Source organism: Drosophila gunungcola, unplaced genomic scaffold (assembly GCF_025200985.1).
Source record: "Drosophila gunungcola strain Sukarami unplaced genomic scaffold, Dgunungcola_SK_2 000018F, whole genome shotgun sequence".
NCBI lineage: Eukaryota > Metazoa > Arthropoda > Insecta > Diptera > Drosophilidae > Drosophila > Drosophila gunungcola.
The window spans coordinates 27,609-45,483 of record NW_026453200.1 but is presented as its reverse complement, the minus strand read 5'-3'; the positions used below and the strand labels follow the sequence as shown (position 1 = coordinate 45,483).

General features: G+C 38.5%; 1 protein-coding gene across 3 annotated transcripts; it reads right to left on the bottom strand.

Moving 5' to 3' along the window:
- Positions 1-1,494: 1,494 nt before the first annotated feature.
- On the bottom strand, positions 1,495-16,860 carry LOC128263774 (GIGYF family protein Gyf). 3 transcript variants are annotated; one of them, XM_052998964.1, is made up of 9 exons: positions 16,794-16,860; positions 15,727-16,096; positions 15,496-15,669; positions 15,155-15,434; positions 9,230-11,863; positions 6,940-7,908; positions 6,795-6,869; positions 1,824-1,978; positions 1,495-1,771 (listed from the first exon to the last, which is right to left on the bottom strand). In XM_052998964.1, exons 2-9 carry the CDS (start codon positions 16,057-16,059, stop codon positions 1,646-1,648), a joined length of 4,746 nt encoding a protein of 1,581 aa, XP_052854924.1. In that variant the 5' UTR covers positions 16,060-16,096; positions 16,794-16,860; the 3' UTR covers positions 1,495-1,645. The 3 variants fall into 3 exon arrangements, with proteins under 3 accessions (XP_052854924.1, XP_052854925.1, XP_052854923.1); XM_052998965.1 differs by having other exon boundaries at positions 16,800-16,826; XM_052998963.1 differs by lacking the exon at positions 16,794-16,860 and adding an exon at positions 16,600-16,618 and having other exon boundaries at positions 1,495-1,762.
- Between the last annotated feature and the right edge of the window lie 1,015 nt (positions 16,861-17,875).

Genomic DNA, 17,875 nt, shown 5'->3' with positions numbered 1-17,875 from the left:
TTTTTATTTTTACTGCTAATCTCCGTTAGCTCGTCTCAGAAAATGGGTTTTGCGTTGTCCGCTATATCTTTTGACTAGATCCTATGGTCTAATCTAGTAATTAATCGAAAACAAAGATTTTTGACAAAATTGCGGTTTTTCAAACAAAAAAATATTGTTTTGAGCAAATTCGGTCTTAAATTGCTTATAAAAAAATATTTATCGAAAAACAAATCGTCGATTAATTACTAAATAATATATTTAAGAAGCTCGTGTTAAAATTTGAAACTAATCGGTTTAGCCGTTTTCGAGTAAAGTTTTTCACCGACTTTAAAAACACAATTTTGAGTACAACGCGTGTAAAGTTTGTACTTGCAATTGCAAAACTCTGAAACGCCTTTTAAAATTTGGATGTAACTTTGAAAATATTCACCGGATCGATATGAATTTTTTAGGGTGTGTTCTTTAATATATAGACATAAACAAAACAAAATTTAACAATAATTATTTTTTTTTAAATTTTGAACTGTATGTAACAAACTGTTTTAAAATTAGAAAGGAATTTTAGTCTTGGAACATCAAATATTGCGTAACTACAAAGGTTGACTACTACTTTTTTGTATGTTTATGTTTATTTATGGTAATGTTGATATTAATACACTATACCCTCGACAAAATAAAATAAATACCACCTCCTCTGACCAAGCTTTAGGAGGATATGTAATGGGTATTAAATAAGGGATATTTTTTCTTAAATATAGAAAATCATTTTGATGCCGATCAAGAAAGTAGGTATATACTTTTCAGGGTCGAAAATTTCTCTTTTACTGACTGGCAAACTTCTGACCAAAATAATTATATCCCTTTGCAAAAGTACACAAATGCGGTACGTACCAACCAAGGTCCAGTGAAATTGAAAGAAAAATGAAATTGAAAAATAAAATGACATAAAATCACAAACATAAATTAAATAAAAATGAATAATTATTAAGCATACGTAGATTGATCATTTTTTTATCCGCCAGTCAAACTTTTGTGAAATCTAAAAGTGAGTCAAGTGAAAAGTCAAACACAGTCAGTACCAAATTTACAAAATACGACTCTGTTTTGTATTATTTTGCGTTCAAGTGGAAAAAGACAAAAGTCGTTAATTTGTTTGATTGCGCAATATATACATTTAAGAGTGCACAAATTTCACACAGCAACGACCAAATAATAAGGCAACGACAAAGCCTGCGCCTGCCGAAGGCGGAAACAGAACCAGCTGAGAGGCAGAGCCGCAACTAATGTATACTTCTCTTCCTCTACACTCACCCTGTCCAATGTTCTTGCCACAGGCTGTGTTGTACAACCCTGGCGAAGTTAACCGACAAAGCATACGACATCAATTCGCCGGACGCTTATTTATTTGGCAACAATGAATCTACAACTCTGTTAATGTATATATATATCTCTATACATACATATATATATTTATATATATATATATATATATATATATATATATATATTGATATATATATTGATACATATATTTATTTATTTGTTAAGGTATATCAGGGTTTAGCGCACATTCATTTGTGACCTAACACTTACTTTAATTCTGTAGTTTATAAGATTTGCAATTTTATATAAAATTTGAGGTTGTCGTTGGCCTTTCTGCTGTTTATGGTCCTTCGACATAATCACGAACGCCAACATTTATGCGACCCTCGGCGGCTGTAACCGAAAACCCAAGAATGCGGGCGTCCATTCTAGTCATCTTATTCTTCTTCACTTTCTTCTGCTTGTTCTTAGGAAGGACAAAATTAGTACGCTATGAGAGTTAGTTGTACGAGACCCACCTTGCTGTCAGTATAGTCGTTCGCCGATGGGGTTATGGCGGGAGCTGGCTTGCACATGTCGTCGTTGTGTGCATTTTGGGCCCGCTGCAAACTCTTGTATTTACTGCGGCGTTCCAAAAACTGCTTGGCGAAATCCAAAGACTCTTTTCCTTCACCTGAAAGATTATTTTGGGTTAGAATATTCCATTTGTGGGGCGAAATACGAATTTTTTAGGCTATAGAGATAGATTTTTAACCAGCCGATTAGTTTTTTCTTGTCTGTTCATCAGTATTAGTTCAGATAGAATGTTTTAAGTCCCTGCTGTTTTACCTCATCTTGAGCGTCGATAGATCGTTATATTAAAAAGTTTTAAAAATTTTCACGTACTCAAAGACAAACATTTATTCAGAAAATTTTAATTTAAAAAAACAAAAGAATTATACACCTATAAATGATTGAATTGTAACACGACATCGCGAACGCTACAAATTTCCACTTTGTTTGTCTTAAGACAACCATTTATTCAGCAAATTTTGTTCAAAAATACCTCTTTTTTTTACACGTGTATATAGTTATGAACATTAACATTATTAAGAACCGTTTTTTAATAATCAAAAAATGTATATTAAGATTAGCGGGACTTATTGTCAATCTCATTGCTGCTTTTTCACGGTACTTCTGACGCTCGTAGGGATCGGTTTAAAATTATTGTAAATTATTGTTTCTGCGGGGTGTTTCTTTGTTATAATTTTTAGTCATATGCGTAAAAAGGAAGCAAAAATCTGACTAACTTACGATTGAGATCGCGACAAACTTAACTCTGCCAATAATAACAAAATATTTCACAACAAAAACAAGAAAGGAAGCAAACTTCGGCAAGCCGAAGTTCATATACCCTTGCAGCTATTGCAAGAATTAAATATTTTTGAAAACATTAAAATTAAGATTTACTTGCGTATATGTTTAAAAACATTGAAGCTATGATGATTTGCAGCTCAATTATTAGATAGTTATTTTATATATTTATATTATTTCTATGGGAGCTATATGATATAGTCGTCCGATTTTGATGAAATTTAAACCGTAATTCTGAAATATTTAACCATTACCATATGTCGAAGAACTAATAGAAAAATTTAAAAACAGCAAAGTTATAATTTTTTTTGTATTTTTTTTTCCGATTGTTCCTATGGGAGCTATATGATATAGTCGTCCGATCCGGCTCGTTCCGACTTATATACTACCTGCAATAGAAATACAATTTTTGGGAAAGTTTCATGCAGATAGCCTTTAAACTGAGAGACTAGTTTGCGTAGAAACGGACGGACAGACGGACGGACATGGCTAGATCGACTCTCCTAGTGATGCTGATCAAGAATATATATACATTATAGGGTCGGAAATGTCTCCTTCACTGCGTTGCAAACTTCTGACTGAAATTATAATACCCTCTGCAAGGGTATAACAACATATGCTGTAAACTAATTATCATCTTTAAAGATAAATATTTTTTTATCAATATAAAAAAGAAAAGCGTGGAAATGCCCATATTCAATTTTAATCGGACCCGAAGGCGATTTGGTTGCTCTCGCACGCTTTTCCCATTACTTGTAATGCAGATTGTATACGCCTTGACTTACAATGTAATCGATACTCTGTTGATTACTGGAATGCAATAATAAAATAATGCATTCGTAATTGGTAAGCGATTTTGTAATGTCAATTTTCTTTTTATTTAGTTTAGTTTATATTGTTTTTTTTTTTTGTATATAGTAAGCGCTTAGCCTTCTAACTTTTCAAATCTTATCAGTTTTGATATGAAACATACTCCTAAAATATTTCGAGACCCTGCAGTCCATATGTTTCGAGACATTAAAACAATGAGACAGACAATGAGAAATCACCTAAACATAAGAAACTGACTGTGACAGAAGGGTTCGAAAACTGTTGACTCATGCCTCACTAATGATTTCTTAATATCGTCTGCACACAGCCGCTTAAAAGTTGTAGCGAAAAAGTTGAGGCGACCCATTTACACAGGCAAAAACAGCTTATCGGCCTACTATAAGTAAACAAATCTTAAAAGAAAAAGAGAACACAAAGTTCAATTTTCCCGCCAAAAAAATTGATATTAACGCAAAACTAATGGCACTTTTGACATTCGCAAGTGGACAGTTTCTTCTCTGCTAATGATTAATCCATTGATGTTGACCTTTGATGGATTATATGGTGATATTTGATAGCCCGATTCATTGAATTCTGCTGGATTTCCCCATAAAAATGAGTGTTTTTCTGCCGACTCGCTGCCGACACCAACAATGTAAAAAGTCGTGTGGCTTCGGCAAGCGTCTTCAGTTTAACGCCCACAAATGCACGTAAACGTGTCATTGTATTTGTGTGAACATCTCTGATTGAACTACATTCAAAGGCATTTACCTTAAATCCGCAGTTTTTAAATTAACAGTCTTCTATTCGGAACAACTAGTTAAAGCGACTTTTTTTGTGTTTCTTTCTAGCTCATGCACCTCTTATGGAAGTAAAGAAAAGAAAAGCCGCCTGTCGAAAAAGGCTATAGGATACACTGAGCAACAGGGCTGCAACATTGTCTTTTTATGCGTTTCCACCCCTGCCACGCCATTCGGTGACGCGTGTATTCAGCAAACAATAAAGGAGGCATATTTGCATAAGTTTAAATTCGAGACGCAACATTTCCTAAAATAACGATATCTTTAAAGCCAATTAAAATAATATTTATATTCACACTCTTCTTAAATTGTTTTTACGGTACGTGTTCGCCACTTGTCTTTATCAACTTAACTTATTTTGCACTTATTTCTTCATATATTATTCTTTCTATTAAACTTTATCAAAATCAGTAATTTTTTATCACTGTGGACGGCAGTACATGTAGTGACGAAGAGCGTGTGCATAGGAGACTACTATATATAGCCGCAGCATTAACAATCTGCTTTGATGTTGCCAACTTGGACGACAAGGAAAGGGAGCTGATGGTGTTGTTTGGCGGGTTTGCAAAGGAGACCACCACAGTTTCTAAAAAAGAGCAAGGATCCCAGTATATGTTGGAGTTTTCTCCTGCCGGAGATGCAGCAGTAAGACATTGTGGACCTGCGAGCAGGATTTGCTGCGCTTGCAATTGTTTTCAGTCATTTTTACGCAAAATAGATTTCATATTGATAAGAAACAAAAATTGCGCCATTCTTGCATAAAAACCCAGCTGTTATTGTGGTGACACTAATGAAATATCGTTAAAAATCAGTATTTTCCGGTATTTTTTCTAAAAGCTTTTGATTCCAATTATTTATTGCATTTATTTTAAAATCCTTGTGTAAATAAATGCGCATTAGGCTAAATCCGGCTATAATACACTATAATCACTAAAACTAAAGGGATTGGATACCCAGACTTAAGGAAAATTATTTGTTTTAGGGAAAAGGGCGGTGAGGGTGAAAAACTAAATTTATTTTCTTTTTTTCAATTATAATTTTGTTGAAAATACGCGTTGAGGGACACCTTCCTCGCTGGAATTCGATGCTCTGTTCAAAAGTTATTCAAAGAATACTTTTTTATATCTCAAAACGACAATTTTTGAGTCTCTGCCTCTGTCGGTTTAACAAAAATTTTAAGGACAAGTTTTAAAATCCTGGAGTAATTTTTCCTGGGCAGTTTGTTACAAAAAAGTTTGTTCTACGATTTTTTAAAAAACAAGCTTATTTAGGGGGAAATCGCTAAAAATAGCTCAACTTTCCAAGGCTATAAAAAAGCGAGATGTAAGCAAATATCTTAAAAACAACAAAGTTATGAAAAATTGTATATTCTTTTGGGAGCCAGACTCTTTTTCTCGTTAATTTTTACATCCTTACAAATGGAATTGTAATTTCAGTTAGAAGGTCAGAAGGACTACGCCAACTAGCCTATCAGTCTTAAAGCTTTTAGTAGTAGTTAAATCGAGCCGTTTCGGACGACTATATCATTAAGCTACCATGGGAACAACCATGAAAATATATGAAACAAATTTTAACATTCCCTTTTTAAAACTTATTTGAATATGCTTCGATATAAATTAATTGTTGTTTCTTTCAGAATTACGGTTATAATTTTATTAAAATCGGACAACGATATTATATAGCAGCTTTTATGACAAAATAGCATAAAAATCGGAATATTGTTGTTTTAAAAAAAACATTTTTTTTGGAATAGCTGCAAGGGTATATAAACTTCGGCTTGAAAAATTAAGCGACACTCGCTTTCAATACCAATCACATGAATTTCGACGACCGCTTTTTTCCCGTCAAATATGGTTTGGCTTAAATTGTGGGAAGCGGAAAATCTGGGTTTTTAAAAATGTTTGTATTTTTTTCAGCTTTTTCCGAAATGCCGAAGGAGTATAAGTAAAAGTGCCGCGATGTGTGGCTAAACCTTTGGCTATGGCTTTTTTTTAAACATAATCTTTTTTTTTTGTTTTTTTTGTTTACTTTCAGTACTTTTTTAAAATTATTCAAACATTTTCCAACTTTTTTTTTTCCTTTTAAGTTGGCAGCACTGCCTATACATAAGCGAAAGGTAATGCTCACAAAAGTTTGTATTGTGTATAGAAGTTCTGTATAGAACTCACGCGGAGAGGTTCACCTGGGTATTTAGCTCGAGCTAGACTCACATTCATAAACAGCTAAGTAATGCCAATCAGCCAGAAAGAAATCTAAAATCGGAAATGTCATCTCCGAAACGGAATAAATAGATTGGTCTTGACCAAATTTGTGGCCGAATTGCGAACATAGCATTTCCAAATTACACATTGACTAAACTTAAATCTAACAACTCAAAATTCAACAGCTCCTGTTTTTAGTGATTGCCATTTTGTACGAAGTTTTACCAAAGAACACAACCCGATCGTCCTGACCACAAGACAAAAAAAAATAATCAAAACATTTTTTTAATTTATTGATAGTTAAATTATAAAGACAACTACATACCAAGATATATTCGCACATAGTCCTTCACTTCATATGGTGCCTCCAAGTCTTGCAAGAATGCTACGAATGTTGGCACTAAAACATAACACAACAACACAACACAATAGTTGGGAAAGAGCTGACAATCAAGCTTACAAATATTTACCATCAACTTTTGCGGACATATTGTCGAGGCTCTTTATGCACCAGCTGGTGAACTCGTTTTCGTACTCGTTAACCTTACTAGTGGCATGTTCGGAGGGGCCTTGCTGCGCCTTGGACTTTCTCTCCTTGTCCTTGTCATCAGTTGAAGTAGCTGCACCTTTCGAGCCCGCACGGATCTGATCCGACTTCGGTTTCTCTTGCTGTTGTTGTCCTTGTGCTGTTTTAGTGGCTTTTCCTGTGTTGTGTATGGCCGGCAATGTCTGACTTTTGCGTAAATTCCGAGGCGATGCAAATGCCACAGACTGTTTTTGATCATGCGGATTGGTTTTGCTGGCCGAACTCAGTGCTCCTGCCAGGACTGCTGCCGCAGTGACGGAACCGCCACTAGTCGTTCCAGTGCCAAACAGACCCTGACTCTGATTAGTACCTGAGGCACTTGGTTCGTCCCACAGACCAGCTCCAGTGCTCGACCTCAACGGAAGTAAGGGAGCCCCGCTCGCACCGCTCCATGCCTTATTGGCGCTGCCCCAGATGTTGGAGGTTCCACTCGCCCCAACAGAGGCTGACTGCAGCGGAGCATGCTGGTGTTGCTCCAGCTCGCGACGACGCTGCTGATCCAAGAGGTCGTTGGTCAATCGCTTGGTCTCTTCTGCTTGAATCTCGGCCAGGCTCATTACGGGAGTCGCCGCTGGTGCCGCCTGCCATTTTAGCAAGGCATCATTGGCTTCAGCCGCTGCCGCAGCGTTGGCTCGCGATTGCTTATCTAGCAGCTCTTGATGGCGCTGCTGGTCCGCGCGTCGCTCCCGCCGCTCTGCCTTCTGTATCTCAGCCAGTCCAGGCGCAGTGCTTTTGGAATTCGGTGACTGAAGAGACCACGGCGCCACGGATGCAGCAGGTAAACGTGAAGCTGCTTGCGGTTCAGCCGACTTGACGGCGTCATTCTTATTGCCGTGGGCAAGAGCGGAATTTCCTGAAAAAAACGCAAAAAAAAACATTTAAAAAAAATCATTTTTTTTAAGTAGCCTGAAAACATGTTTGTTCGATAAGGGGCCCAAAAAGAAAAATGCTAGCTAGCACTTTGAAGTCTGAGGTTATGAACTTCTGAATTAAAAAAATAGGGCAATTTTCAACAAGAAAGTCTTGATACTCTAACCCATATAACTGGAACTAGCTAGTTCTGTTTACCAGAAACACCCTCTTAAACACACCACCGTATTACAAAACCAAATTCGGCGGCTTAAACCAATTACCACTATATTTTTCTTAAATCTAAAAGAAGTTATGGCAATTTGTAACCTAAAGCTCAACAAACTTATTGAGTACACTTTATCAGAACATACATTTTTAATGCCAAGTTATAGGTTATAGGTCGGCAGACGGACATGGCTAGATCCACTTGGCTAATGATCCTGATTAATGATCTTTTGACCATTTCACCGTATACAGACAGCTTAATTTAGAAGCCTGAATTTATAATTTCAGTTGGAAGTTTGCTAACCAGTGACATCTCAGAACATATAAAGTCGATCAAGCCATGTCCGTCTGTCCGTCCGTTTTTACGCATATATTTATTTTATTCATATATATATTTTTTAGGGTCGAAAAAGTCTCCTTCACTACGTTGCAAACTTCTTACTTCCGACAAACTTATAATACCCTCTGCAAGGGTATACAAAAATAATGGTGTGCCAGCAGGCACCAAATTTGTTCCGATCTGAAAATCGTTAGTGCTCCTGCAGCCTGAAAATCACTAAATTATAAAAAAAAAAACACTAACACAGTTCAAACAAATGAAAACATACTTTTTTTACGACACAAGTATAACGTTTCTGTTTTTGTTAATAAGAAAAATTGAATTGGCCTTTTTGTTCTGTATCCAAAAAGATATGCCAAAATATGTATAAAAAAAATGTTATATTTTCTAGTGAGAACGCTATCAGCTCGTTTCTATTATTTTTTCCACCACTGTAGGCTCCATGGAAACAATCGGAGAATTATAAAAATAATTTGTTCAGAATTCAGAAAATTCAGAATTGCGGTTTTAATTTTATTAAAATCGGACGTCTAATCATATAGCTGCCATAGAAACGATCGAGCAATTTACATGAAATTTTGTTGTTATATACGAAAATTTAGTTTTTGAAATAGGAGCAAAGGGTATATATATATAAACTTCGGCCTGCCGAAGTTGGATTCATTTCCAGTTTTAAAATACTGTGATAAGAAATAAGGAATATTTAATTTAGTCTAATGTGTCATAACAATAGCACATTAGACTTGTGGAAACCTACCTGTCATGCCACTTTGCACTGAAGACTGAGCATTGCCCAATAGCGCCTTTCGACGTTGGGCTTGTATTTGCTGTTGCCTTTCCTTCTCCTCCTGCATTTGGCGGGCCCTTTCCTCGGATTCCAACATGGCACGGCGTTTTTCTTCTTCTAGTTGCTGTCGCTTGCGCTCCTCCTTTTGGCGTCTTTTTTCTTCTGTCTGCTCCCGCTTGCGATCGTCTTCAGTTGTTTGCTTTGTTGCGGACGACTGCGGCGGATTCTGCCTCACATTCAAATGCTGTTTGTTAGTCTGTTTTGCCTGCTGCTGGTTTGGATGTTGTTCCTTGTTCTGATACTGTTCTGTGTCGGAAACAAATGGTGTAGCTAACTTTTGATTATTGGAATCCTTTAGATTGTCAGTAGCATGATCTAAATCGGCCGAGGAGGCTGGCTTTGAATTGTCTTCTGGTTGAACTTTGGATAGTGGTGATGTTTGCACAGAATGCAATGGATCCGCAAAGCAGGTTTCATGTAACTTTTGTACTAAAAGTGGCTGCTCTTCGTTTTGTTCTTCGTTTAAATTGGCCACTTCCCACAATGTTGCCTTCGTGTTAGGTATTCCAGGCCACTGTTGGTCGGGCTGCTGGTGCTTGTTGGGCGGTAGCCACATCGGAATCATTAAGTTCTGTCCTGCTAGCAACTGATTTTCAGTTATAAAACCGCCTCCAGAAAGATTTTCGTTGCCAGAACTTTGCAGTGAAGGCTGTTGCTGCTGGCCAACTGTGGGCTGGCCCCGCAACAGCATTCGTAAATTGTATTCATTCAACAGGTCCAAGTCATTTCTGGGCAGCTCATCAAGTTTGTTATGGTCGGCTGCCGAGCCACTGTGCATAACACAATCAGCAGATGTGGCCAAAGGAGCTACCACAGTCTGTGCTTGCTGATGCATAATTTGGGCGTTTAGAACGAAGTTATTGGCATCTAACAGGTTACCCACTGAACGCGGCTGTTCGTTACTGGTTGCAAACATGTGCGGCTGATCCTTTTTGGCTTGTTCGACCACTTCACTGTACAACTGGCTTCCAGCCACAGGGTTTAGCATGGACAGCGAATTTCTAAGTGCATTTAGGCTGCTCAAATACTCAGGAAGAACGAGCATTTGAACTTTGCGCCGAACAACCGCTTCTCTTTCCACTGCCGAAAGCCGCTGAAAGCACTCATTCTTCGATAGCTCGGCCAGTATTTGGTACTCCTGGTGCTGTAAGTACTGATCTTGCAGCATCTCGAATCGCATTGCAAGCAAATGCGATGTAGAGCCTCTGCTGTTTCCTCCAAGGTTTCCCTTTATGGCAGCGCTAAGGGACTCCGCAGCAGCGGTAACGTTTGCCTTGAGTTGCTCGTCCCTCTGTTGTTGCAACTGCTGTTCAACAACAGACAGAGACAGAGTGATTGGAGATGGCTTACGTGGTGTAAGCGGAAGTGCTGCTGGAAGAGCGGGGGGCACCAACGGACCAACAGGAAGGTTCTCCAGCTCAATTGGTGAAGGAAGCAAGTGGCTGTGCGTAAATGGCATGTTCCCATGGCAAAACTTTATAAGCTCGCCCAGCGGTCTAAACCTATTATCGGAGAATCGGCGCACAAACAGGTTCTCATTAAAGTAGCCAGCACGATACCATTCTGTCATCTCTATGGCACTGAATGGGCCCTGTACGTTGGCCTGGGGATCCCGGTAGAACCACAATTCATTGAGATTTGGGTTGATCATATGGGGTGTTGGAAGCATTGAAAAGTGCGACTGGTGATGTAAATTGTGGTGCTGCATAGTCACATGATCTGAGAACGGCACAGCTGGGTGCTGATGGGCTGGATGAGCTGTTTCTGAAAGTGAAGTAGCCATTTGAATTGGCATGGTGGGAGGTGCTTGCTGGCGAACTGTAGTCACACACACAGGATTGGGTTTCATGCTTAACTCAATGTCTGCTAGACCTGGCAGAGAGCCTGCAAACTGGTCGCCATCATTCTGATGTTGGCTTTGATTATCATCTTCCATTATTAGTTTTTCCACTTCATCGGCGACTTCTTTGATTCGGTCTGAAATATCCCCGTGGGTCACTTCAATTTTTGTCGTTGCTGAGTTTGTTGGAGACATACGGCTGTTGTTGGCTTCCTGTGCTGCTATGCTCGGATCCTTTGTGAATGGGTCCTCAGATGTGTTATCGTTCACAATATCCCTATCAGTTACGTCCTTACTTTCTGATTTTGTCACATCGTGCTCAGAGTTTGAGCTTTCTGGCTTCAAGGCACTATGCGAACTTTTTTTGTTTTGTAGATCGGTGTCCCCGTGAAAGGCCCCACTTGCATCAAAGCTGCCACCCAACTCCGATGGATTTTCCATGGCCCATTCTGGAAGATTGTCCTCGGCATTACCACCGACTGCATTACTATTGACATTCCACAGTTGTGAGGGCTTTGAGCTGGACAAACGTGCAGAGGGGTTGGATGTGCCTCCTCCTGTCTCTCCCGCTCCCATACCAGATCCCTTACTGCTTCCAGTCCGCTCACGCTCTGTGCCTACAGTCCCAACCGTTGAAATTGAACGCTGCAAGCTGGTTTGACTCTCAACGTTGGCGTCTTCATCGCGCCAACTTGTAGACCTTCCTAAAAATAAATAAATAAATAATAATTAATTTCATTAATGAAATGCTGTTTAACGTTTAGTGTTTTCTAGCAGTTTTTTAATTTATTAAAAACAAATTAGCAACCGACTTTTCTACGTTATTTAGCCTAAAAGCATATTTTAAAACATTTTAACCTTTTTCTACCTTGCTTACCTATTTACATTCTAGAATAATAAATATATATATATATATATATATATATATATATATTCACTTTCTACTGTCGCAAAAATCGTAATCTATTTGTATTACTTAAAACTCGAAGTTATTTGTTTACACATGTCGAAAAAATCTGAACTTTTTCGGCCCAAAACCAAGTGCTAGTGATTCTGAAAGGTTTTTAACTGCAGAGTACTTATCCAAAACAGAAAACATTTTTCACGTCCATGTTATAGGGAAGACGTGGTCAAAGACTCAAATATTTGATCTTAAGGACCTTTTAAAGGCTTCATAACAACGAATTGCCCAGAGCTTTAACCATACTTTGAACGTTTGATTACAATGTTAAACAAGAAAATTTCATATGAGTCATTTGGTTTTTAAAAAATTTCATTTTTCGAAGTTCATTTTTGTCACTTTTTGTCACATACACAAATATAAACCTAAAGTTAGATTTTTTTAAAAATATTTAATTTTAGCTGCAAGGGTATAAAAACTTGGTCTTGCCGAAGTTTGATTCCTTTCTTGTTTTCATTTCTGCTCTTAAACCTAAAGCCGATACAGAATTGTTATTAAGCCTCGAAACGGTTTTAAAAATCAAATATTCGAGGCTTAGACCACAATTGGACGTGATGAAAAGTTGTTGGTTTCTGATTAATAAGAAAATAGGAACATAATAAAATAGTGTTCCGTTTAACCGTAATTTTTGTTGAAAATTAGTTTAATTTATTTGAAGATAAGCCGAAGTTTATATGCCCTTGCTAGTAGCTGCAATCATCGATTAAAAATTCAATAAAACTACCATATTTCGATTTTATTTCTTTTGTATACAAATAACCAAGCTACATTTCTCGATCGTTCCTATGGCAGCTATATGATGTCGTTGTCCGAGAACTACTGTGATTTCTCTGAGTGCACCTAGCCGAGGCGCCATCGTAGCCTGCGATGGCACCAGCTCGAACCAATCCCAAACTAGGGATGTCTGGTGGCAACAGTTGTTCGCCAGTACCTATGCCAAAACCCGCAGCTAAGACTGTGTTGCGCACTGCCGCACAAGCACTCCGATCCCATAAAAGGAGCCAGGCGACTATCGTGCTGAACAATGAGTCCACAATAGTGGCTCCTCGCGGGAAACAGAACTTCGGTTTCAGCGCGATTTATGAGGGTTTCTTTGAGGAAAATTCTGTCGGAAAACCCAGTCCAGCAGGTTTACGCCGGAGATAACGAGGCACTTGGTAAAGCGCCGTAGAGCCTTGACGATGTTCCAGAAAAAATAGCAAACACCCAGTCGATATTTTCAACAACGATCCCAACATCGATACTCACGATGAAATATGCGTGTGTGCCTGCAACATCTTGCGATTCAGAACGAAGTTAAACCAAGCAGACGTTCTCTTGTCTCAAACCAAATTATTTTTCTTAACGATTTCGTATATTAAGTTTTTTATGTGTGATCCACCGAAATGTACCAAAGTGCACCGATGTTTTTTGTCAAAACATCGGAACATCGATGCTAGCCAAATTCGGTGGTTTTTAAGCTCTACTCTACGGACTCGCTAAGCAGATGGATGCAGGCGATAAAACCGGCGGACGAAGTCGACGACGACCTCAGAGGAAGCGAAACGGAGCTTAGCCCTTATTTTGGTATCAGGTTCTCTACTAGAATCAGTTAGGAAGTCTCAAGACGAGCTAACTGGCGTATGTATTTCTATGGAGCCCTTTAAATATCATAATAATCTACTTTAATAACCTATTAGCTTCGTAGGAAAGTTTACGAAAGCATGAAAAACGGCTTTCGGGACAGCTTGCCTTAAAAATAAACCAAAGGGGAAACAAAAGCTCCTCAATGCAGTCAATAACTTTCAGGTCTATTTAGCATGGCAATGGCTGGAAATGAATACACGAAACACATAAGACTGGCCAAAAATGACCCATCACAAAGGAGAAAACCACGTCTGAGCTTCTGAGGCTTAGCCGTACCGAGTGCGGGACGATAATGCGTGTCCTAACAGGACACTGTTGCACGCAGGCGAGCAGACTAGGCACTGTCCGTTTTTTTACCTGTCCAATTAAGAAGTTCTCCCTCTCCCAACTAGCAAATATAAGCCTAAAAATATAAAAATTCATAAGAGCGACCGGGTAGGCGCTGCTACCTGAGTTGCAACAGATCATAGGATAATAGGAGTTGGTCTAGGTGTGTCAGATCATATCTGGCCGCCGCCCTAACCTAACCTTACCTAAACCGTAGTTCTGAAACAGTGGAACATTACTTTGTCTCGAAGAACATTCGAATAAATTGAAAAATACCGAAGTTAAAATTAGTATACCCTTGCAGAGGACATTATAAGTTCAGTGAGAAGTTTGCAACGCAGTGAAAGAGAATTTCCGACCCTGTAAACTATATTTCCTCAGCATCACTAGGAGAGTCGACCTAGCTATGTCCGTCTGTCATATTTCATAAAGCTGCCGTAGGAACGATCGAAAAATGGAGCAAATAATCGTCTTAGCTTCAATTTTTTTATAAATCGAAATTTAGATATTTAAAAGAATGTTTAATTTTGTTAACGGCTGAAAGGATATATAAATTTCTTTGCTATAGGAACTGTATGATATAGTCGTCCGATCCGCCCATTCCGGCTTATACACTTTTAGCAATAAAAAGCTGAATTTTGGAAAATTTTCATCTAGACAGCTTTAAAACTGAGAGACCAGTTTGATAGAAACAGGGTGAAGGACGGACAGACGGACATGGCTAGATCGACTCTGCTGATCTAGAACTAATATACTTTATAATTTGTATGCCCCTGCAGCAACTACATATTGCTGGCAGATTTAAATAACATTAAAATCGTAACATTTTGGCTCTACGCTTAAGGTTATACCTTTTCTTACTATAATTAAATTTTTTTGTTGACCAATTTGGTCACTTTGCGATGTTTAGTATGTATCTTCTGTGCTTTCTTATTTTAACTTCTGATTTAACGAATCGATAAATTGAAACCCAAATTTGGCGCTGCGCTGATACCTAATCTAACCTATGGCCGGGGATATCTCTTGCGTTGCATTGTTTTGTTGTGTACTAAAATAATAATAAAATGTTGTAATAACTAACCCCAGCGATGACTGTTTGTACCAAAACCAGTGGCATTTCCTCCGCCGCCACCACTTCGCCAACCAGCAATGTCTGGGCCGCTGGCAACTGGACCATCTCCAGATCCGTCTTCGTTCCTAGTTCGTCTCCAATTCTCCATGTTGCGATGATGACTCGAAAAGTCTTTTCGAGGACTTGAACTTGGAGTGCCGTTCCAATCCAAGGCACCTGCACCAGTAGTAGGAGTGTTAGCAATTGCTGAATCTCCAGTTCCGTTCCGGTCATTCCAAGTACGTTCGGCCTGGGTGAAGAAAGTTATTAGCTAGCAACATATCAATCTTCCCTCGAATCTTTCCGCTTGCCTTGATAGATATAACAGATAAACCCTCATCGTAAAGACCACTTGGACGTTGATATATAGGATGATAGACAGATTTACCGCGCATTCGGCCTCGTTCGACTGTCCCACCACGTCCTGTGCCCCGGGAAGCAGTACTAAATCCACCGGATGAGCGCTGCAACCAGGCAGGACGCGACTGTTGCAAAGTAGAGAAACATCAGTTCCCGAAAACAAGCCCAATCCGGTTACTTACGCTATTTCCAAGAGGGTTTTGGTTGTTGTCCTCCTCGGAGCTTGGGGTAAGGGCAAGTGGGTATTGAACCTTCTCCACGAAAAGTTTCTTAAACGAAGGTAGGATCTGCGGTAGCAAACAGTTCCGGTCAAACAACGACAGCATTTCCTCACGTCCATACCGGTATTCTGGAAACAGATTACGCGAGGCAGATGCTGTGTTGTTGCCGAGGTTGTGCGCTGCAATTGAGCTATTTGGTCCTCCGGTACCGATGTTGTAAGTACTGGGAGAGCCTGCGGGCTCAGCTGACATGTTGCGCAACCATTCCGGACCAAATTTCATTGAATCTGTCATTTTCAGTAGCCTCTGGTTCGATATGTTAATGATGACGCTAGGTTCACAGAAAAAATGTATTATTTTAAACAGCTTGACTTGCATATTACAACAGCGCCAAGCAAACAAACGTAAACGTTATATTTTCTAATTAAATTATAATTGCAAAAACGCTCCGTATTATTTTTATGATTAGTTCTGTAAGCTAAACAAAATAAAACTTAATGCACATAGTTTTTAGCTATCGGTCTAGGGGGTTAAATTAAATTTAGAATTCCCATAAACGGGCTGTTACCAACAAAGAGGACCTTACAAATTATTACCGAATGCAGTAAAAATAAAGGAACAAAAATGTAAGACAGCTAAGCAACCTAACCTAGAAAATCAAACTGTAATATCACATACAAACGCAATTTACTCATGCATACGCATTTATAATTTTAAACATACACATTGCTTACTAGCGTATCTAATTCGAATATTTTTATGCTTTGAAATTTGTAAATTTGCTGACCAAAAAAATAAATATTAAAAGTGCAGCTCATATATCTACATATGCACATATGGATGTAAGTCTGTTCGTGCATTCTAATGCGTGTATGAGTAAACGTAGGAAAACATTCAGTGGCTGTTAACTGCGTTAGTACTATTGTTCGGTCTAATTTATTTAAGCCATTTTTATGCGCTTTGGTCAACCCGTTCAACAGAAAAAGAAGCAAAACTTCTTGTTTTAATTTGTAATATGTTATACTTACACGTACCACCGAGATATTATAGTAAAATACCAATACCAATATAAAAGTCGGTCTAGTGTGCCCAACTTTCAAAAAGTCAGCTTACTATTTACTTAACATTAAGGGAATTCCTAAGGCGGATTTCGATGTACATATTTTATAGCCTTTAATAGCGTTTGCACACAAAAAGTTGAAGCGACCCATTCACACAGGCAGCCGTTGATGCAAAAGCAACTGATCGGCTTTTGAGAAGTAAACAAAGTTAAAAATAAGAAGAAGAGAACACAAAATTGCATTTTACCGCCATTGTAATGGATATCAACGTTAAACTAAATACAATTTTGACATACCCAAGTGAAGAGATATATCTCAGCTAATGGGTTACCTATGATGTATGATATGGTGATGGTCACTCCCTAATTCTTTTATTCCTGCTGTCCTTCCCCATATATATGATAGTTTTTCCGCGCTCCTTGTAGGTCGTCAAGCTTATTGTCCCACAGGTCGAATGGAAGTCAATACCTCCATAATATTTAATATAATCGTTTTCGGTATTTCCGAAACATCTTAATCTCTAAATGGCTGAAAATCAGTCAGCTGTTTGTAAGCTCTTCCATACAAACTGAACTTTCTGAAATTTCAGCAACCAATAGGCTGCTGAACATTTTGTTGAATTGCTGAAAATTCAGTGCAGTGACAACATGAAAGGAATCAACGAATATATGCAAATAAAGAAGTTAAGACAGTAGCTTGTTGTTATTACTTTTATTGGGCATTTTCATCGACTCCAAGCAATAGCTAAGAAAAACAAAGCTAGGGCAATTTTCAAACAGTACCTGTAACACCTGGCCTATGATGGACTATGGTGAACACCCGGTCCAATAATTTCTGCTGGATTTCCCCAAAATTTGAATTTGGTCGCTGAAGCAGAAAAGCCGCCTGTCCGAATAGTCTATAAAGCAGAAAAGCCAGTATTTTTAGATGTTAGAGTCGTCACAAAGCTTGTCACACGGTGCTATACACTAAAATGTTTCCTAAGGGCCTAATTACTCTTGGGTTGCTTCATTGCGGATGTTGGAGGATGTATCACCGCTAACGACCGA

What these genes read in the sequence shown, in the direction of transcription:
- LOC128263774 (XM_052998964.1), bottom strand. Translation starts at nt 16,059, where the DNA reads ATGACAGATTCAATGAAATTTGGTCCGGAATGGTTGCGCAACATGTCA. An exon ending in TATGTCCGCAAAAGTTGATG is followed by an intron (nt 6,870 to 6,939) that starts GTAAATATTTGT and finishes GTTATGTTTTAG; the next exon opens with TGCCAACATTCGTAGCATTC. An exon ending in CTATGTGCGAATATATCTTG is followed by an intron (nt 1,979 to 6,794) that starts GTATGTAGTTGT and finishes ATAATCTTTCAG; the next exon opens with GTGAAGGAAAAGAGTCTTTG.